Genomic DNA, 22,442 nt, shown 5'->3' with positions numbered 1-22,442 from the left:
ATGAATACAACTTTTAATGTCAAAGTTCCTAAAGTAGAGAGTAATTTTTAAAATATGCAATATCTAATTGAATCACGAGTATGAAGAGCCTAAGGCACATACATAAATAAATAAATTAGTCATAATAATTATCCTGGTAGATAATCAGTTACTTTTAAGATAATACGCGGAAACACCCTTATCCATCAAGAACTTGTCAGAAATAATGCTTTAATGAATGATAAATATCTTCAAGACCTCATTTTATTGACGAAAATAGAACTTAAGTAATTCTAATCTGTACACTAACTAGATGAAAAATTCTTGCTAACTGGGTCAATACATAATAATATTATTTACAATTACTCAATAATGCAAAAGATCGTTCGTTCGTTCGTTATCATTTATTATTTTATTGTCATGGCCAAAGCTTATAATATCACAAAACCCTAGGCATTGCTAGTTATCCAAGCGGTGTAGTTGGATACGCGAGTGTTGACTCCAGGGAACTGAGGGGCTCCACAGCCGAGCCTCCAGGAGGTGATGCCGACGACCACGCGGCCGTGGAAGACCGGACCACCCTCGTCGCCATTGCACTGATCGCGACCGCCGACGTCTAGCCAGCCGGCACACAGCATGTTGTCGGTGACGGCCAAGTTGGCCATAGCATACCGCTGTCTGCAGACGTTCAGGTTGATAGTCCACATCTGTACCTGCTGCAGCTGCTCGGTAACTTGTCCAGTTTGCTGCATTAAAAGTAAAATTCACATAAGCGGTCTTGTATGACTTATGGAATTTGCAACACCAATGAATCGTTTACCCTTGATCAGACGATATCATATTTTATTCAATATTATATGAACTACATTAGATAACAGCCATTTTCACTGGTATGAATGTGACTAAATTAAGGAGTGAGAAAGGCTAACCCTAGGTTGCACCATCTCACTTTAACCATAACAAAAGTCCAAAGTCTTTTAAACTCCTTACAAAAACACCCGTTAAAGTTCAATTTAAAGTAAAGCAACTCAACTTTTAAGATTAGCTGTAATTTAAAGTCTCTGTGGTTCAAATATTTATTTTCCAGGCCTCAATTGTTGACCAACTCAGGATTTTTAGCTAAGGAAAAAGCCTGTCGCGATTAAAAGGTAATGAATGATATCCACTTACAGAAATACGGCCCCATCCCACAGCGATGACCGGCGAGTTGTCAGGAAGGACGTAGTTGGGTCCACTGATGCTTGCATCCATGACGTTGTTGTTGCTGGGAAGATTAGCCGAGGTGCGGATGAGAGAGATGTCGTTGTCCCTGGTGAACTGGTTGTACTGCGGGTGGACGATGATCTGCTGGGTGTTGACCACGGTGCCGCCGCTGTTGGCGAGAGCTGACCCCACACGGGTTCGCCATCTGTTTATGCCAGATCCACTGGAAAGAATAACGTATGTCGTATACCGACCAGCTTAAAGGTTTAAGAGTATTTAAAGCGGTTAGAAACGAGTTAGTTTTGTCAGCATCTTCCTTTTTGTATGTAACTTAATAATTATTGAGTATGAAACTGTTGGGCATTATTATTAGTTATCTTTGAATCAGAGGCTAACAGTATCAATTTCACATGTTTAATATCTTGAAAGAAAACGCTCCTGCTCGTTACAGTGTTTGACAGTAATGTTCTCATCATTATTATCATCAGCATCGGGTAAAATTTGGTCTCTATTGCATAAGTACGACCCTCTAATTCTCCTGAGATCCTTTATTTAACTTTGTCCTTTAGTCGCCTTTCACATCCCCAGGGATGAGTGGGAGTGGTTCTATTGTCTGCACAAACCAAACAGCGTAGGTACTGCGTGTATGGCAGTATACATAATATTACTTGTATGACTGCAGGCACAGATCACTAATACTACCTGCATGTCAGTACATGCTTAACCTTACCGAGCGCAGTTTTAGGCCCCTCGCCCATGGTGACTTTTTAAAATGAGCTTTAGTCGCATTTGCAACGCGTTACAGAACTGATGCCAACCAACGCGCTACAGCATCGTGACATTCGCGACTGTTTCGATGCAAACACGCGACCGTGCACGTTTACATAGCGACAGAAGCACGATAGCATAGCGTTTGCATCACGACTAAATCGTGTTTATGTGGGCGAGGGCACACAGCTGGCGATCGCATTGCGACTGTATCGCTACAAAAAATCGCTGTCTGTGGGCGAGGAGCCTTAAGTAAATATTGTATGAAACTCACAGAGTACAGTATGCAGCGGTGAGGATCACACGTCGTCTGAGGATGGTGCCTCCGCAGCGATGTCTATGGCCAGAGTTGCTGTCGGAGTACAGCAAGGAGGCCATCTCCGGGAACGTGCCGATGGCGGCCGGAGACCCACCAATGATCCTCGTGCTGGGGGCAGCTGGAATGATTTAGGACAAGAATTCAGATAAGCTCATATATTCAGATATTACCTACCAATAAGAGGGCTTTTAAAAATTATGGTTTTTTTTGGAAAATGAATCTAAATACAAACTTGAAAAGTGAATAACTTGAAAAATATTACAGTTAGACCTCCATTTTAAGGTTTTTTCTCGATATTTTTCCATGATTATTTAGAATATTTTGGGCGGTTACTTGCGCCTGGGCGACCTTGTATTATGGACCTTGTATATTATTACACTATCGTACACAAAATCGAAGTTGAAGTCCCCAAAAGACAGGTCTAGTTTGGGGACTTTTAATAAAGGTTACTTCACTTTATATTGTGCTAATTTCAAAATGACCCAATTACGAGTAACAAAGGGTGCTTGAAACTTTTATTCCAACAACCTTGAAATAAATTATCTCACAGTGAAATTCTTTGAATCTCTTCCAAAAAAGATCCTTTTTCTGAATTAAGATTTCCAGCTTGAACGTACTCATTTTTGAAAATGATTTGACTCAAGGATGTATTTATTGAACATGAATATTTCATACTTGATTTAAAAAAAACCGGACCTAAAGCTACAGTTACACATGCTTATTATTTTTACGAAAGCATACCACTATTGAATTGTCTCTTAGTGCACGTGTGTCGAAACATAGTAAATAAACATGCTCATTTCGAATTGTTGAGCACGCTTTTTTTAAGCATGTTAATAAACATGACTTTATGAGCATGTGTGTCTGCACAGTCAGCGTCAAATTAGTTCGAGACTCCCAAAGTAGCCAATAAGTAGTCGCAGCACGTCTTTGTTACAATTGGAATAAGGTTCTGTTATCAACTTATTGGCCATCGTGGGTGTTACTATACTTATTTGACGCTGACTGTACCATATGCCCGTTTTCACTATCAATCCCTAATTTTTAAGTGATCCCTATGAAAACAAAATTCTTGTTATGTGTTACCATAGGGGTCACTTAAAAATTAGGGATTGATGGTGAAAACGGGCATTAGTCACTAGTATAGAATATAGAAGACTTCGTACCTGACACAGCAGCCAGCCCCACAACAAACAGTGACAGTACCGATGTAACGCGCATCTTGTCGGCAGCAAATGTGTCGTGTATCTGTCCCCAAACTGGCTATAAGTATTTATATTCAATAGATAATAAAAAAACGGATGAGTCAAATTGATAAAATAAGGATAATTACTTACATTGAAAACTAGTTGATTAGAATTTAGAATTTAATTCTTTCCACCAAGATTAGAGTACCAAAAAGTGTATAAAGATTAGTTATTTTTATACAGAAAAATAGAAAATAACGCATTATCATAAATCAGCTGCCTGAACGTGAACCTGATTCTTAAAACTTTTTATTGCTAGCGCCTATGTCAAGTCAACTAGCTATAGTTGTAGTGGTTGTATCACAAATTTACAATTTATAAGTGCGAGTAGATTCGTTTTGGATAAAAAATTAATATGAAGTAGGAGTAATTGTGTAATTACGCTAAATAAAAAGACTACTTGCAAGACAAGACGGATAAATATTATTATAATATTGTTGTAAATGCAACATGCATTGAATGCAACTTTTAATATCATAGTTCCTATCATAGAGCCTATTGTGGTAAATACAAAGTTACAGGAAATGTATGAATTCTAGGAATTGTATACAACTCCTAGGAAATGTATACAGTTCCTAGGAATTTTATAGAATTCCAATATCGTTTTAGGAAATGTATAAAACGAACGCTATGTGTGAAAAATAAGTAAAACACATTTATGAAATGAAGAATGAGAGTTTTTATTAAGTGTCTCATTGAGACAATTATGTAATAATCATACAGTATAATATAATATCTTTACTTCTTACTAATTCTAGGATCAGAGTTTTTATTAATCCTTCAAGCTCCGCGAATCTAGACACAATAGATAATCAATTGTTATGACATTAATTAATGCCGTCTGGGACTCAATCGGTTAAGGCTCTCATTGAGACAATCAAGTAACAATTATGCGATTTATAAATTATAATATCTTCATACTTCTTGATTATTTAGGAAATAAAGTTTTAATTTAGGCTCTCATTAAGACTTACAAGTTACAATCATACGGTAATTATATTTATTTACATCCTAGGAATTGTATACAATGACGGATTTCATACATTTCCTGTAACACATACATTAATAAAAATATTAGTCGTAATAATTATCCTAATAGATAATCATTTACTTTTAAGATATTACGTGGAATCATCCTTATCCATCAACAACTTGTCAGAAGTAATGCTTAATGAATGATAAATAAATATCTTCAAGGCCTCATTTTACTGACTTCATTCACTCAAATTCGTTCACTAACTAGATTAAAAATTATTATACAGGGTGTCCAAAAATTTGCACGTCACACTAACACCAGAGGTAAATGAGCTTAAGACGCATCTAACAAGTACATTAAGTAGGTACATTTTTTAAAATAACTAATATGAGTCATATTTCAAAACTCATCAAAATCAAAATCAAAATCAAAAATATTTATTCAGTTTAGACCACAAGTGGCACTTATTTAACTTATCTATGGAAATGAATAAATAAAATTGGTCATTGTCTTAAAACTTATGAAACTTTTCTATGGACATATTAAGCTTGTTCGATGCGTCTTAGACTCAGCTACCTCCAGTGTCAGTGTGACGTGCAAATTTTGGGACACTGTCTATAGAATTCGGTAGCAACAGTCGATGGAAGATATGGGCCCACTGTTGGAAATTTTTTGCCTTGGCCTAACATGACCGCCTGGATATAAAGCTGGGTTGCACCATCTTACTTTAACTTTAACAAACGTCAAAAGTTTGTCAAACTCCATACAAAAAACACCGGTAATAGATATAGTTAAGGTTAACGTTAGATGGTGTATCTCAGAATGTTTATCTCTTGGCTCTCTAATTAAATAGTCACATGATTATTTAGTTGCTTCACCTCTCTTTATTAACTGTCCGAAGGTATGTCAGCACTGGCCCATTTATTGTCCTAAAAGCAGTGGTAGGGTTAATACTGGGACGTGTAAAAGTGCTTAAAAGCCTTCTTGCAATAATAAATTAGTTTTTATAAGCAGATTTTTCGCGTCACATGAAGCTATTTCCAAATTATCATCTCACGAATTGTTACATTATCTAGATATGGTTCAAATATTATTGTAATTTATCAAGCTTGAACTTTTTTGAGCTTAAATCGAGTTCTGGGCGTCATTTTGTAGATCTTATGAGGCTCGTATTCGTATTTATTTCTTTTGCGTATTTCATAATTTCATTTATCCTAATCAATTCTTCAATGCAAATATGCCTAAGTATATACCAGGACGAAAATAATTGCTATTAATTTTTATATTAGACAAATATTTTTATACGTGTAATATTTTAAAAACATTCAAATACCTACCTATCTACTTCAAGTTCGGTTGTGTCAGCTGTGTCAAACTATAAACTTTACGACAAACGTGACCTACAAAACGAAAGAACGTTCTTGTCGAGTCATCAGGTAGACTCAAGCTTACAGTGTGCCCCACCTGGGAATCAAACGTGGCCGAACCACTAGTAAGGTTCTGATAGAGCCGCAAGATTATGAAATAGTCAATTTTTATGACAGTGAGACATTAATTTAAATTCAATTAAATTAATAAAATGTTTATTCAATAAAATACAAATATTTTACAATATTTTTTTTAATGCATAACAAGGCAGGTATTTGACCACAATCGCACCTGATGTTAAGTGGAATGCAGTCTAGGATGGTACATATCTGCCCTGTAAGTGCCTATTCACTCTCGCCTTTAAAAGGCCCGGATTATAGTTTTCGGGAAAGACAGCAGCAGGCAACGAATTCCAGTCCCTAGCTGTTCGCATTATAAAAGAGTCATCGAAACGCTTAGTGCGAGCTGGTGGAATGTCAAAAATATAGGGATGGTACGCTAACCTGCGTCTGGTTCCCCGATGATGGAATTTATTATTATTTATTTGGGTACAACAATATAATACAATCTCTTTTTTTACAGAACATAGCATTCATTGGTTGAATTGGTTCTATGCATTAGCCCCAGTTATTTTTCAATTTTCTAATTAAGTGGCACACATAGCATGTGTATATCTATGTAGGTATATTATAGTTTAACAAACGATTCATAAAAAACCTATACTCAGAATTAAAGGCAATCACACTTCCAGATGAAATTGCTAATGTTTCTTCCACACCATTATAAATCAGAAAAAAGAATGAGTACCTACTTAAAGCAAAGTAAGTACAAAATCTAGAAACTGGTATATTTTATACCACTAGCTTTCGTTTCCACCAAAAGACGCCCACTGCTGGACACAGACACGAATCCCGCAACCTTCGAAGCTTAGTTGTGACCGTGTTTGTGATGAATAATTTCATACATAATATTCCTTTAAAAAAACTCATAAAACTCATTTATTTATGCAAGTAGGCTTTTAGAAAGCACTTTTACACGTCCCAGTATTAACCCTACCACTGCTTCAGGACAATAAATGGGCCAGTGCTGAGAAAAAGCAGCGCAAGAAACTCAGTCAATTTTATTTTATTTTCCGGCCTTTCAGTTTTACTGTATCCGAGACAAAAACGTACAACTTAGCTACTTAATCCAAAGGAAGTAAAGTAAGTTACACAGCTACTTAGTAAGTAGTGTTACGTGTGTTTCCTACGTAGTTACTAACAATGCAACCGCCTATTGATTCTCTTTCAGTGTTCCACAAGTTGCATTACTGAAACTGCTTGTTATTCAAATAAGTTCTAAGTTATATGAAAGTGTAGTGCTTGGTTCAACTTCGAGGCAACGCTAAACTTCTTGCTGGGAGTTCTGTTTCAATTTTGCTTCCTCGCTCCGCTAGCTTGCAGTGTTTCATATACTAAGATTTTGATGCGTACGCCAATCTATAGAATACATTTAATTATTTGTATAGCATTTCATTATAATATAAAAATAAATAAAATAAAATTTACTGTTTCTAATATGGTAATTAACAACTTCTTATTAAATCCATTTAGTATTAATAACAAAACATATTATATTCATATTTGTTTTGTTCTGATAGTTGTTAGTCCACATCTGATTGAACCAATTTTAACTGAGATCTTTTTGTGGCGCAATGTCTAAAGGTATTATAAAATGTATTTTTGTACGAACGCTTCTGCAAAATATAAATAAGTATAGTTCTGTACATTCTCCAAACTTATCTTCAAATTCATAGGTTAAATATCATACTATTTAAAAATATATTCGTGTGGCAGAAAGGAAAAATATTGCAGCTATAGATACAAGAGATAACGATCTTCGAATTGGACTTATTTATAGCTACACTAACGGGGTCAATAACTGAATGCAGTCATGTGAAAATTATCGGATAGATTATCTTTTTTATTAGTTTGTTTTGACTTTTATTGTACCCACTTACTGCACTTACCGATATGTTTGTGGATATGTGAGTTTAATACTTTTTATACATTTATGAGTTGGGTACTTAAATTGTTTGTGTGTTTTCCTATCGTGTGAAAAAAACTTTGCTGCTTAGTAGCAGGGATACATTAATAAATAAAATATTGTGCTTATTACAAATACCTTGGTTACATCAATAAAGCAATAAAGTATTGGCTAGCATTGAATATTCTCTATGAGACCATAGAATACAATATCAGTAGGTATCTAAATAATGATTGTTGACACAAAGCATGAAGAAATTACTAGTACCAAATTGTATGAAACTTCAAATTATGTACCTACTGTATCTGACCCGCCAAAAGTTTTATTAGAGTGCGATCTAATCACGCACCGATTCCATAATCAGAAAACTTGCCCAAGTAAAAAATCTTCAGAATGATTAAAAATACAAATTGGCTTGCAGATAAGTACGTTACCTAAACCATTCGTGGAAAAAATGGATGTGACTTCACACAACATTGGAAGGTTAATTCAATAAACACGGCGCTCCAAGTTTCAGATAAGGGATAACAAAGTTTGCAAACAAAAGAATAACGCCCTTTTACACAGACGCAGACAGACAATCTCGAGTGTATGGATTAATGATAAAGTTACTCATTTCCAAATATCCCATTTGCTGACAGTTGGGTACAAAAAGTGTACGGGTTTCATCACAACATTAAAAATAAATAAGACATTTGATAAGGTTCGGTCTGGTCAGTAAATATTCATATTGGTGACTGCGTACTGTAAAAATATGTCCGCGTAGTTAAGATGTGACCGTGTGATTTTAAGTAGTTTATTCTCCCAGTGATTACAAATCAGTTCCAAAATGGTGAATAGTGTGGATGCTGGCAGTAGCTCAACATACTTCCCTGTAGCACTCACTGGAGGTAAGTCAAAAATAAGAATCTAAGTAGTTATGCTTCGAACTCGGACGCTTTTGACGTTTCTATAAGATGACTGACAGGATTTGAACCTCAATCCTTACAACCCAGACTAAAGAAAGTCAACAAATTTCGTATAGAATATTTAGCAAGTAGGGTGTGTTTCATTTCATGACACTTGGCATATTTGGAGTCGGTGTTGGAAGATTTTATAGTTTAATTGAGCTTCTCACTTGACAGCCTGGCACACTTTTACGATGGTGGATTCAAAGTACATATTTGGTTTGACTACAGAGCAAGAAAACACGCACACAGTCACAATCGTTTTAGTGTGAATAAAAATAGCATTGAAATTACCTAAACTTGACACGCCACGCTAGACGTAAACGCTCTTAATATGGAATCATTCAAAAGTTACAACAATTGTTGCTGAAAGTCGTGATTGTAAATAATTATTATGTATACTGAAATTAATAAATCTGCGCGGCATTTCAATAAAATAAACTAAAGTAACCAATTGATAGGTATAATAATATCTCTTCTTAATTATCGAATATACCCTTTGTTTATGCACCGCCAATTGCTCTATCAGTCACATGCCATGTGATAATGGATAACCTACTTTCAACATATAAATACGTTTCTTTAAATTTGTCAACAACAGTGCTTACTGAATTTAAGAGTTAAACTGAAGTGAAGGTGTCTACTATGAGACTTTTGTCTGGACAAGACAAAGATGGCGGCGCGGCTGAGTCTGCGCTCATGCGAGGTCAGTGGAGATAACCTGTGGTACAAGACCCAAGTTCGCCGATAAATTCATCACTCGAACACAATATACATTGCAATGATCACATGATCACAATATTCGTATTGTGGTTATGTACTACGTTAGCACGCTAATCTCAATGCGTTATAGTTTAGGTATATTTCCAATGATTCTTCTTATTAAATCCATTCTCAAAACTTTAAGGTATACGAGTACCATTCAGTAAATGTCGTGTACTCTTGAGTGAAGTGAATCAAATATTTTTTTTTACCAAAAAAACTAAAATTGGGAACAAAGTGCCAATTGTGTATTGAATAATTATTTAAAATAATTATTCAATAATTTTACTGAAATTACCTTCCTACCTAAAAATTTTAAAACTTGCTTCATACCAAGACCGCTTCCTGATAAATTAACCTAAATCCCAAGATCTTAGTTTTTAAATAATTGAACCTATTGTGATTATGATAGGTATCTTCAAGTCTTACCGCAACAGTCGACACTGTCTATCAAACCCACAATTTACCACATTGTTTTCTTTTAAGAAAAGTCCCTAGAACTCGTCAGCTCTCTAAATATGAATGTAATGCAGAAAGTTGTTGCCCCTAACCTTGCTATTATCGTTACTTAACCCTGTTAACACGTTAGACGCCACGCAGCTCACCTGATGAGCCTTGAAGAATATAAATAAATGATAACATTTAGTAATAATAGTGGACGTCATTTGGCTGAAACGATAATATTAATAGATAACATTTTCTATTATTTCTAGTTTCTTGTCGCTCAAAGTTTAATAGCATTTTAAAACATATTATTATCTATCATAATATATCTAGAAATGCTGTAATTTAATCAAGAGTATCGGACAAATTGTGAAATATTGCCCGCTTAGCGGACGATTTATAGATAACGTTATCAACGGACGATTCGAAAAATATTTGATGCGGTATTTATTATCTGTGTATAGTCTAGAATATCTAGATTATTCAGTAGGTACTTAACTCATGAGATTAATGAACTCACAAAATGTTTGGCCCGTTTCATTATGATTTCAAAAATATTATTTTGTATCTCAAAAAGTTTTTTTGTTGTGTTAATAGAATGAGATAAATTGAAAATTAAATTAAAATTAAAAAGGGGGAGGCCTTTGTCCAGCAGTGGACGTCATTTGGCTGAAACGAACTAACGAACGAAATTGAAAATAATTTAATTTTTTTAGCTGTATGTACTTCAGTAAACGTAACTTTCATGCACTGAAATTGTGCATGAAATTTACAAAAAAAAAGTAGTTTACTTTTCAAGTTATTGTAACTCAAACGTCAGGAATATTGTTTTTACCTAAACATGGTAGAGTCGTGTTACTTCCTATTTAACTTCTCACAGCAGTCTTCAACGGATAAAGTTTCAAAGATAATAGAGTATATGCAATTAGTAATAAATATTAATAAAAGTCGGCAGTAGGTGGCTCTGAAAGAAATCTTGGCGAGGACGTTAAGCCGGCGGAATTTATGTAAGTGGCTCCAGCTGACAACTGGGATTAGTGTTTGTGGCGGCTCGTCTACCTATTATTGGCTATGGTTTATTTATAGCATTTTATGGATTATCTTCAAGCACCAAAAGAAGAGAGCTAGTTGAAAAAATAGTATTCAAAGCGATTCAATACTAGTAAGCCTAGAATGAGCGCCGCGATAAGCGTTTATCACGCCATTATATCGATTTTACGCGATAACCCCATATATTTTGTCCCAGATAAGATATTATCATGGTGTGTATCCTAGCCCAGCAGGTAAAAAACCCATTCTATTACAAAATAGTCTGACTGTGAAAATATATCAGGCAAATATGTCTTATATGGTTTTGAGGTAATCAAAATTCTACACATGAACAATTCAAAATAATCCTCGCAATAAAATAGGCTGTGGCACCTAATTAAACCAATTAATCTTAATTGGATTGCTCGTGAACCCAATCTAACTTACAAATTCTCAGAAGACCGATCCAATATATCTACCTGTGCCAATGGCAGGAACCAGCTTTATCATACGCAGATGTTGTACTTCCCAATACATATTAAATAACCCATCTACATTATTATTTCTTGGAAATAAAAATATTTGCGAATGAATATTAAACGGGACTATTCCCACCTCTCGTTCCCACCACTGCAACTCCTGTGTAGCCAGGATCTACAGCTTGACCGCCACAAAAACCCAACCAATGAAGGTCAAGCTTGTCCCGGGGGAAAGTTAAACTGTCATTGGACCCGCAACGAAATTAATCAGAAGAACATAGGAGGAGTTCGAAATTAAGGTTCGACTTCCCTCCATTGCAAAATGACAGGTGACAAACAAAGGTTTAAAACCTTTAAGAAAAGATTATGCACCACGGACTATAAATTAAATTAAGGGGGCCTATCTTATGAGCAATTAGCAACTACCTGCCAATAATATTTTTCACAAAATCGCTTAAAAGCACGGAAATTTACAATACGTAATATTAATAATTACGAATGAATATTAAAGTTATGTTTTGAGCTAGTGATGCGAAAGTATTTTTTTATAGAAATAAATAGATAAATAAAAAGGGTTGATTAGGTATATTCGCACTCTTCATAGTAGATGCAAAACACTTATCTCGGTTAAAGATTTATTTATTAACCCTTCATGAGGCTGTAGTATACACATATTTTGAACCCTCTTATGTTGGGGTCAAAAACATAGAAAATTATAAATACGTATGTATGTCTCACCTCTATCACAACTCTATCCTCTACACATCATATTGCTTGTGACAGCGACATACGTGACGTAACTGCGTCGGTACGAGTACATTTTGACAGTAATCGCCTCACGTTTAACCGCGCTATTAATATCTACACAATTAAACGCTAACAGCTGTCAATTTGTATAGAAACGACACACGCTCATTTCGGCAGCACCACTTTCACGCAGTCTATCAAGGGCTTAAGGTAAGTTCGTAAGGAGATGTTGCCCTTTTGGAAATTACAAAATCAATTTCATTCTTTATATGGCAATAACTTGTGCCTTAGAATTAGACATAAGCATATTCTTACCCCCTTACTAATAAAGAGTTACACAGTTGTTGAACACTGTTTTAAAATGACATTTCCATACTAAACGTCACTTTAAAACACTGATCAACGGGCGTGTAAGTTTTATTAGTAAGGGGGTTAAACTACACCTTTCAAGGGTTAAAGTTCTGCTACTAAATTATCCTTATAAAATTAATTTATACTTAATAATATACTCGTGCACTGCAACGCTTAAATTCAACGCGATAAAATAAATTCTCCATAATTACACTATACAGTCTTTCGTGAAGTCGCATAAAATTATAATTGAAGCAATAAAACGAAGCAAAATTATTATGTAATTCCATTTTTATAGCGCACTGTGTAATAAAACCGCGCATATCCTAGGGTTTTAGGACAAATTAATGACTTTTTAGCACAATTACTTTCCCAGTTGTATTCATTTCAGAGATAATGTCGTATTATTAAAATTATTTGTTTACATTCTAAGGCTTTGCTTAGTGAGGCTTTGACACTCTACATCATCCAAAAATAGGTTTCTCGGAAACTGAAAAAAAATACTCTTAATACAAGTAAAAATAAATCTTAAATACTGAAAATTATTACACTAATTACACTACCTAGTACTTCTAATACCTACCTACTTACTTGATACACATACAAAACAATCCTTGTGTAAAGCAAACGTTTATCCCGAAAAGATTCATCAGTGCCGAGCTTACACTCAGTATAACGATTATTTTCAATAAAAGGTTTGCAGTAAGCACCTAACAGGCTTAAATAAATAAAATGTATTTGCTTAAAATGTGGTTTACATATTAATCATCTAAATTATAGCTATTTGACTATTTAGCCTAGCCGCAGGCCACAGACTTTTTAGCCACAGACGGCCGATAGTTGGGTCGGGATGTTAATCAGAAAGGACATGTATGAAAGTGCGCAGATTTGATCTTCATACAAATTAGAATCGGTCCCAACTATCGGGCGGCTAGTGCCCGTTTTCACCATCAATCCCTAATTTTTAAGTGACCTATGGTAAGTATGGTAACAAATAACAGGAATTTTGTTTTCATAGGGGTTACTTATAAATTAGGGATTGTTGGTGAAAACGGGCATAAAAGTCTGGAGTCAGCGGAAAGTTTAATTCAATGATGAGTATATTATTAACGGCTTTGGCTTTCCTCTCCTCCGTTATATAAATATTGGTAACGCGAATTTACAAAAAAAAAAAGAGTTTTCTTAATATTATTTTAACAACAACCAAGACAGTCTGTCCGCATAATATTATTTTTATATCTTCATACTTTATGGTTTGTTATGACAAATGCGATGTATGGTTGTTTGATGAATGCTTTATTTTTAGTACTGATTTGTGCCTCAAACCGCAAAATTCCCAAACAGATATCAACCTTATTGGTACAGCTATTCATCACGGCTCTCGTTACGCCTTCTGATTCTGAGCGTGCAATATGTATGTGCTTTCAGAAATGTTAGGCTTAGGACACATAGTTTCACGCTTCGTAAATCAAGCAAGCATCAAATGACACCCACTAAATCCAATCTCTTTTTAAATAATTTTCAGAAATGATTTGGATAAAATTAATAAATAACTTACCAATTTTAGTGAGCTAAATACTTTTTAAGTCATATTTTCCCAGTTCATAATTCATTTTTGTAGCAGTAAATTAAAAATTGAATTAGTAAAGATACACAATCATCAATCGATCGTTTTAAGCCTCCAATGCATATTGTAGAAAGATTATATGAGACAAAACAATTAACACAACTGTTTCGATATTATTAGATTACTCTGAACAGAAATAAAATAATCCGTGTACAATTTCCTTATTCGAATCGAGTATGTTTGCCGTAACATTGTTTCGTGTACGTACCTATATTAGCTTCCTGTCTCTGATGACATAATTTCCCGTAGCGAGCTACGACAACAACTTGCTAGAAGTAAAACAAACAAACCAGGTTATGTTTCTTGCCAATAAATTATGTTAAGGCGAATTTAAATCTTGGATACTTCATAAGAGTTCTTACTATCGGTGGTGACTATTTATTGATTTAAGACAATGTATAAATGGATTGAATTGAGTGATTTTCGATCTTTATATTTTCTGGCATTTTTCCAGGAACCTTCTTCGATCTTTATTTAATTTATAAACCAATACGAATTAGGTCCTCGGGTTTTGCTCTTAGCATATTTTGCTATTCATTTTTATACAAAGACATATCCAGAATTTATAGAAAAAAGCTATTTGCTATTTTAATACCAGTGAGCACTCAGCCCAAAGTCACAGCTCCCCTTTCAGTCACCAAGGGTTCAGGGGGTAGACGATTACCCTAACGGTTTATTCAGTAAATAGGCACGACTGGCAGTTGATTGCCGGCGGCCCAGATAAGAAGTAGGCCGGATTTGTAAGGGTTACTGGATCGACCCGTGGAGGGGACAAAATCTTATTTTGATGGAACTAAATGTATTTTTTTAAACTTGTTGTAATATCAATGCTTGATGCTTTCACCGTTTCCTCTGGATAATAAACAGGCCTAAGTACCTACTTCATTTGTTTCATTATGTCCTCAATCTATGGTTTATGTTGAAAAAAATACTTTTATACAAGAACTGGAAATAGTTTTCGCTTTTATCCCTCTATTACGAGTACTACAACTTTCTATTGTCAATAGATCATTCGAAAAATAGAAAAAAATCTTATCCAAAAATCTATTTTACATAAGTTTCATGGTTTTGTTTTGGTGACAAGGCACCATTCTGGCACTGAATTCGACACCTTGTCCAAATGAAAAGCTTTACAAACATTAATAAACCAATAATTTAGCCAACAACAGCCTTTAAAACCTACAATAACATTATCTTACGGTGTTATAGCACCTCATCCTAAAAATATTCTGTCCAATATAAAAGGCTGTTCAATTGAATTGCGGTTCGAAGAGAAGAAATACCGCTGTCATGAATCAAGAGCGGAGAAAAGTAATTAGGGATGGGGTCCGGTGGGGATTCTTCCTACAAAATCGGATTTCAATGGATTCAAAGCTAAATCAGAAATGATCGATTTAAAAATCTTATCGATTTTTGAAAAGATTGAATATAGTTCGATATTATTAACTGTATTTTAAAGAGTTGCATTACTCTAAAGTGATACGATTCAACGACAGGATAACTTGTATCAATATTAATTAGAAATACTGTAGGTAAAATAAAATACTATTAGGGCCGTTCATTAGATGATATTGTATACCTACCATTAATTAAATACAGATACCTACTTACATAAAAGTTGCTTAATCTCTGATTGAAATCAATCTTGTTGACCTACACCGCCATCCCTAAAAGTAATCCGTAGATTACAAGCGTAGAGCAGACAAAGACATTTTCGACGCAGGGCGGGTATACACAGAGGGGTTTCTGTTTCTAATAATTCCTATTGCCCGACGTGCAAAAATATTGCGGAACAAAAATCACAAACGCTGAATAATTTATATCTCTAAGGAACAAAAGATTTCATTTGTACTGAATAAAGTCCAGTCGAGTAACAAGTTTACTTCTTAATCTGAGATGATTTTATTGTTCTGAGTAACAATCTACAGAATGCTTATCTTGTGGCTGGAAAATTAATTTAAACTTGAATTAGTCTGCGAGAAGCTTAATCTAAATTGAGTCAGTTACTCGCAATGGAACTGCATAAGGACAAAGCTCTTTATTTTCTTTTTTAAATTAAAACGGCTTCTGGGAGAACGGATAATTGTTTTACAGATTGAGCGTTTTCAACGCTTGGCTCAACGTTTACCATGAAGGCTTTAAAGCCTAATTTAAATATACCAATTATTTATAAACAGTGGCATCTTAATTTATTCGTATTAATTTTGATATTTGTCATCTATATTTATTTATTTATTTAATCTTCAGCACAAACTAACAATGCACTGTGGCGGACTTAATGCCGGATGGTATTCTCTGCCAGTCAACCACGGGTCATGCAGAAAGAGTAAGCGAAAGGGTCACTGATTGACTGACTCACTCATCACGAAATCTCAGAAACTACAAGTGCTAGGAGTCTCAAATTTTTCATGGTAGAACTTTTTAGAACGTAGGGGCTCACTAAGACTTTGCAAAATTCAAGCCCTAAGAGGGTAAAACGGGGACCACGCGTACGAATTCGCGAGTGGCCGCTAGTTCAATAATTCTTCATTGGTTTGAAGTATTAAGACAGTCGTCACAATAATTTGTGTGACGCTGCAATGGATGTAGGACGAAGGCACCGTCGTATGATGTAGGTATTGTCCTCAGTCAACATTAAATAGTTTGAAACTATAAGGGTGAATTTCAACAAGTGCATATTTTTGCCTAATTTTGGTGGAAATTGTTATTTGTGTATTTTTATTCTTTAATTATAGATCAAATTTATTGGAAACTTATACTGTTTCTAAAATGATTAAGACATTAAATTTTGTCCAGTAGTTTTTTAGATTTTCCTTACACCAAAATTAAGAGAACACCAAAATTTATATTAAAGCACCAAAATTAGAAAATATGCTGTCAGTCGGTCATATCTTAGTGCCAAGCTCAAGAAATGGTTTTAAATTTACCAGCACCGACTCCAAAAATATTAATCATGGTATATTGTCCTAATAAATAAATAACGACGTACCTACTTATTTTCTACTTTTAAGTGATTTTTGGCGTCGGTTTTAATTTTTTTGTTAAAATTTTTTTTTTTCATGCTTTTTAGTTGATTAGTCCTTGTTATTGTCACTGAAGAGGGACAGTACCTATGTTTAATGTGATTAAGACTATAATTTTCCATTTTGTAATGGAAAATTATAGTCTTAATCACAATCCAAGTGTAAATAATCTTCCTAGCAAAATACAGGCTCCCTACTTTAAATATCGGCAACTAAAAAGTATCAATGTATCATGTGTCAATGTATGTATCAACAAATGAGTATTGAGTATCATCTAACTCCTAACTTATGTTGTTTGACCTTTCATCATCAGCTCATCTTAAATACCTGAAATAATACAACTGTATGTACATACCTACCTAAAATATTTAAAGAATTATCCTCCAACTCCTAAGCGTTAAGGAGTTTTACCTTCCATCATCACCTCATCAACATTAGATGATGACTAGAATAACTTTAGAAAACGTATTGCATTCCTACAAAATTTGAGGTTTACTCTCGATTTCCCTAGGATCCCATCATCAGATCCTGACTTGGTGACAATGGGACCACCACATAAGTGTACCCTATATAACAAAAAAAGAATTTTGAAAATCGGTTCACAATTGACGGAGTTATGTCGGTTAAAAATGCTTTGGTGCACCACCAAAAACACCAAAATTGACTCACCAAAATTAGATTCTCGTTGAAAAAGCTAAATTATATGAAATCTGTTTTAAATATAACAATGACATTTTAACACATGGTATGAAAACAGTTCCTTTACATTATACGAGGAATTCAACTAAAAAGAATAGCTTAGAAATCTTATACAAAAAGACACCAAAATTGCAGAATTGTTGTCCGTTTAAAAAAAAACAACACATTTACGTTTTTGGCGGGAAGACGCAGAGGTCTTGCACCTGTCTGCCGTCACTGCTCGCGGGGGCGGTACTAAACCTAACGAATGATGGGAGTGTTTAAATCCTGTTTGATCTTTAAAGAAACTGACGAGCTATTTCATTATTGACACCAAAATCATAAATTTTTCGCGGACAAAACTTAAGGACGTGACTTAATCACAGTTATTTGGGAAACTTGCTTAATTTGGTAATCTTAGATAATAGATAGATTGTATAATCCAAAAATATACTTTTTCCCTAAGTTCTGTTTTGATCTTCAGCTAAAAAAATACATATTGTAAGAAATTAAGGATGTGGACACTGCACCAAAATTAGAAACGCTTAGTTCAATTATTTTTTGTCGAATTTGTAAAAGAAAATACTCATTAATAATGTTGTCCTCAAAATGGAACCTCTGTATATTTTCGTGTAAAAAAAAATCAAAGTTCTATGTCATAAAAAACATATGATTTTCAGCTACGCCGCTCAAAAAATGTGTTTGGGAAATTGACCCATAATGTTGTGCCTTTAGGCAATGTAACCACCATTATTGTAATTAAATGCACAGTTTTATCGCAATCTAATGTCACTGTAAACGCCGACCTTTCTAAATCGCCGCATCTGTACGCCACAAAGCACAAGCTGAAATTGTTTAAGTAAAAAATTAAGCCGTCCGCTAGTGTCGCACCGTTTTGCTCCACAAACTAATTAAACTGTTCACATTTTTGCTCCACGTTAATTTTAATAAACCGTGCCGTGTACGCGACGTCCGAGATTACTCGATTAACTCGAAAAAGTTCAAAATTAATTAGAAATATCACAATTTGCCAGAGCAAGTTGATAGTGTCAGGCAATATCAAATCGTGCAGTGATAATAATTAGTGGGTTTTGAAAAAATAATTAAGTATTTTCACGTATTTAAAAGCCTTACCAGCCTTACTTTTTTGACTTACAAAATTCTAGCCCTGAAAACCTACTTAGTTGTTCCCAATTCTGTAAAATAATATTTAAGTAACTTTGATATCAATTAAAAAGTGACTTATTTTTGCTATACCAAAATATGACAGTTCATATTTAAAATATTAATTCAATTAAGCGCTTAATTGTGTGAACTACCCTAATGACTCCTGATGACTCCACAAACTGACAGTGTCAAGTCTATAAAGCGATAATTTAGCCTATCAAAAGTAAAACTATTTTTTAAATAAAAGCAACGAAATAAAACCCTGCAGAATATAGCCAGACTTGCCAGCGCCCAACAAGAACAAAGGGTGTAAGTAACAAAGCGGGGAAGTTGAGTAAAACGCAGGTTTCACCCGCTCTGGGGTTTGAGCCGAAGCTATAGACGCAATTAACTACCGCCCCTGGCTGCAGTTTCGCAGAATAAAACGCTCTTTCAATCCAACAAAGTTGCTGGACATCAACTCAAAGTTTACAGAAAACTGAACGAAGCGAAATTACGAAATTAATTATAAAAGTTCACTTTTACATTTAAGCGGCCATTTATTTTACAACAAAGTTATAAAAGTTCCTTTTGCCTAGTAAAATACTAAGTTAAATTTTACATTAAGGTGAAATTCGCAAGTTGAGCCAAATGATTCTGTACTACGGAAGGGACGTTAATATTCGGGCCCGGTACTTTGCCGGCCTTTCGTAAATAAAAACTCGTCACTTGGGACAAATAAAGCCAAATATATAGACACAGAAGTTACTACGACCCTTGAAACAAATAAACCTATGTTTTATTACGATCTGAAATAATATTAGTAAGTATAAGTTAGTATTCAGTGAGATAATTATCTTTTTCAGTAATATTTATGTATTAACTAAGATTACTAAAGACTATAAGCGTGGGTTACTTTTTTGTATGCAAGTATACATGATGCTAAATGGTTAAAGTATTTTAAACTATGAAAATTGTGTTCCTGAACTGAAAATATATAAGGAAAAATGCCGTATTGTTAACAGCAGTATATTTCGCCAACGGAAAAATAAAATGAAAGCAGACGTCATAAAAATAACGAAACATCGCGCGTTCCCTCAGGATACACTAGTACACGCGTGTAACATGTCAAGTTAACACTGTGGTATCGTGTGTTGTTGTAATAGAAGCTATATTACAACAAAATTGTATAGTCTGATGTGCTGTCAACTGTACAATACAGGGTTGTATCGTTCGGAAAATCTTTTTATAGGATGTGTGGAAGCTACAAGAGAACAAGATGTAAATTACTGTCGTCTCTATTCCCACAAATGTTATTTTCGTTCTCTGTTGCAAAAAACAAAGTTTGAATTTATCAAAAGTGCACATTATCAAAAGAATCAATACAAATCTACACTAATATTATAAAGATTTTGATGGTTTATATTGAATAGACTCCGAAACTTTGATTTGATTTTTTTTCACCTTTAATATCCGACATTATTAACTGATGAATATGTCACCGGAAAATAACAAGACTCGTAAGTTGATCAATTTTCTAGGAAGTTGATCAACTCTCGGAAAATAATAAACGGCAGTTGAAATGTACTATTTAACGCATCGAATTTTAGCTAATTGGTCAACTTACGGTACCTAGCCGTAATTTAATAATTAACTATATTGCTACAAGTAAAATCATCCACAAATGGGCCAATCGTTGCCCAGTGTACTATTTGACGGTACACTATTATCCGTCACTTAATACACTTTTCTCTGATTGGTCGACAGCATTAATTATAAGCATTTAGCAAGTGTTTATTCATAGAGTTACAAACACTTAGATTATGTTGTTTTAATATTTACATTTTAGAGATAGGGATATTAAAGTTCGTCTATGCTATATAGTTAAATAAATGAAAAATGTTTAAAAAAATAAATTTGAGCTCAGAGTTTTATTATTGTAAGTTATATTAATAATAAGTAAGTTTGTTTATTTCTACCACTACAGACTCCATTTAACTCATCATAAATAAAATGACGAGTTATAATGAGAATTATTACCACACAAAACAACAATTGCTAATTTGACTACTGTAAATAAAGAAAATAGATAGATTTGTTTACGTTTAAACCGGTAATGGCGGCGGCCGGGTGGCGGGGAGCGGTATAAAAGCACGTGAGTCTTTTAACCAATCAACGTGCACCTTGCCTTTGTCGGATGATTTAACGGCAAGACGCCGTAAATTAATCAACTTACTAAAATACATACGTTAAATAGTACATTTCAAATGCCGTTTATTATTTTCCGAGAGTTGATCAACTACCTAGAAAATTGATCAACTTACGAGTCTTGTTATTTTCCGGTGACAAATATAAGCTTTACGAAGTTTACAGAATCAGCTAATTAATCATAATTATCTAAATTGGGATGTGTATCAAATATAAATAAACACATTATTGTAGGTACCTACAGCACACAAAACAAAAAAAGAAAGCATCATACATTTAGGTTGTTTTATCCGCTATAAAGCTATCTCTACCAGACTACTTAGACAATTCTTTTGATTAAGCTATGATTACCTATCTTTCTTTTTAACTCCACAAAATGGGACATAGAGAATAAGATACATCGTGCAGTCTCCATTTTTTAATTATTTGTCGCTCCATCCCATCTCAGTATAATACTGTAAGTGCTTGACCCGTTTCGGAGCTGTAACTGCGACACTCGAACAGTCCGCATAATGTAATGAATACGTATAAACAAGCAAACAACAACAAGCTTAAGAAAATTGTGCATATTTTGTGGAAATGGATAAAAGATATGTTTACAATTTGGGTTGGCATTGCCTTTCTTTGCGACGCATTTAAGTACGTAGAAAAAAGAGCCTATTCATAACGGTATCTTCCACGAAAACGAGAATAGAACAATTTTACTATTACTACTATTTGTTTAAATTTAAAAAAAAACTAAACTTTTCAAAACTTATTGTCATACCAAGAAAACGTTACAATCATCTTTCCACTTAGACTCTCTTTCTCTTTGTCTAACTTTCTTTGAAATATTAGTCTTGAAAAATATCTAAAAAGTCAATGTTACTTATAATTATAAACAAAACCTGGACTAATATTGAAATATCACAATAATCACTGACATGGATGCTGCGTTCACATCGGCTCACGCACACACGGGGGTTGCGTTGTGACGTCACGCCAGAACGAGATCCAATCATGCATCACGCACCTGCATGAGCAGGACAAAATATAGGCCAAGAACCGTGAGCCGACCTACCTTAGAGGCAAGGCACCTACGTAATAGGGCGCGCGCCAACCAAGCGCCGCAAATTA

General features: G+C 34.4%; 2 protein-coding genes across 3 annotated transcripts in view; one reads left to right on the top strand and one right to left on the bottom strand.

The window, feature by feature from the left end:
• Positions 1-22,442, top strand: part of LOC135073771 (solute carrier family 12 member 6) — a 419,228-nt gene that overhangs the window by 282,506 nt on the left and 114,280 nt on the right. The gene's annotated exons all lie outside the window — the stretch shown is intronic.
• LOC135073885 (trypsin, alkaline C-like) lies at positions 369-3,532 on the bottom strand. Its single transcript, XM_063968125.1, has 4 exons — positions 3,436-3,532; positions 2,225-2,387; positions 1,150-1,405; positions 369-725 (listed from the first exon to the last, which is right to left on the bottom strand). The coding sequence occupies exons 1-4, from the start codon at positions 3,488-3,490 to the stop codon at positions 429-431; spliced, it is 771 nt and encodes a 256-aa protein (XP_063824195.1). The 5' UTR covers positions 3,491-3,532; the 3' UTR covers positions 369-428.

This window comes from Ostrinia nubilalis, chromosome 1, assembly GCF_963855985.1.
Source record: "Ostrinia nubilalis chromosome 1, ilOstNubi1.1, whole genome shotgun sequence".
Classification (NCBI taxonomy): domain Eukaryota; kingdom Metazoa; phylum Arthropoda; class Insecta; order Lepidoptera; family Crambidae; genus Ostrinia; species Ostrinia nubilalis.
Note: the sequence above shows the minus strand (reverse complement) of the source record. Positions and strands in the feature narration are given on the sequence as shown.

What these genes read in the sequence shown, in the direction of transcription:
- LOC135073885 (XM_063968125.1), bottom strand. Translation starts at nt 3,490, where the DNA reads ATGCGCGTTACATCGGTACTGTCACTGTTTGTTGTGGGGCTGGCTGCT. An exon ending in GGGGCTGGCTGCTGTGTCAG is followed by an intron (nt 2,388 to 3,435) that starts GTACGAAGTCTT and finishes AAATCATTCCAG; the next exon opens with CTGCCCCCAGCACGAGGATC. An exon ending in ACCGCTGCATACTGTACTCT is followed by an intron (nt 1,406 to 2,224) that starts GTGAGTTTCATA and finishes TATTCTTTCCAG; the next exon opens with TGGATCTGGCATAAACAGAT.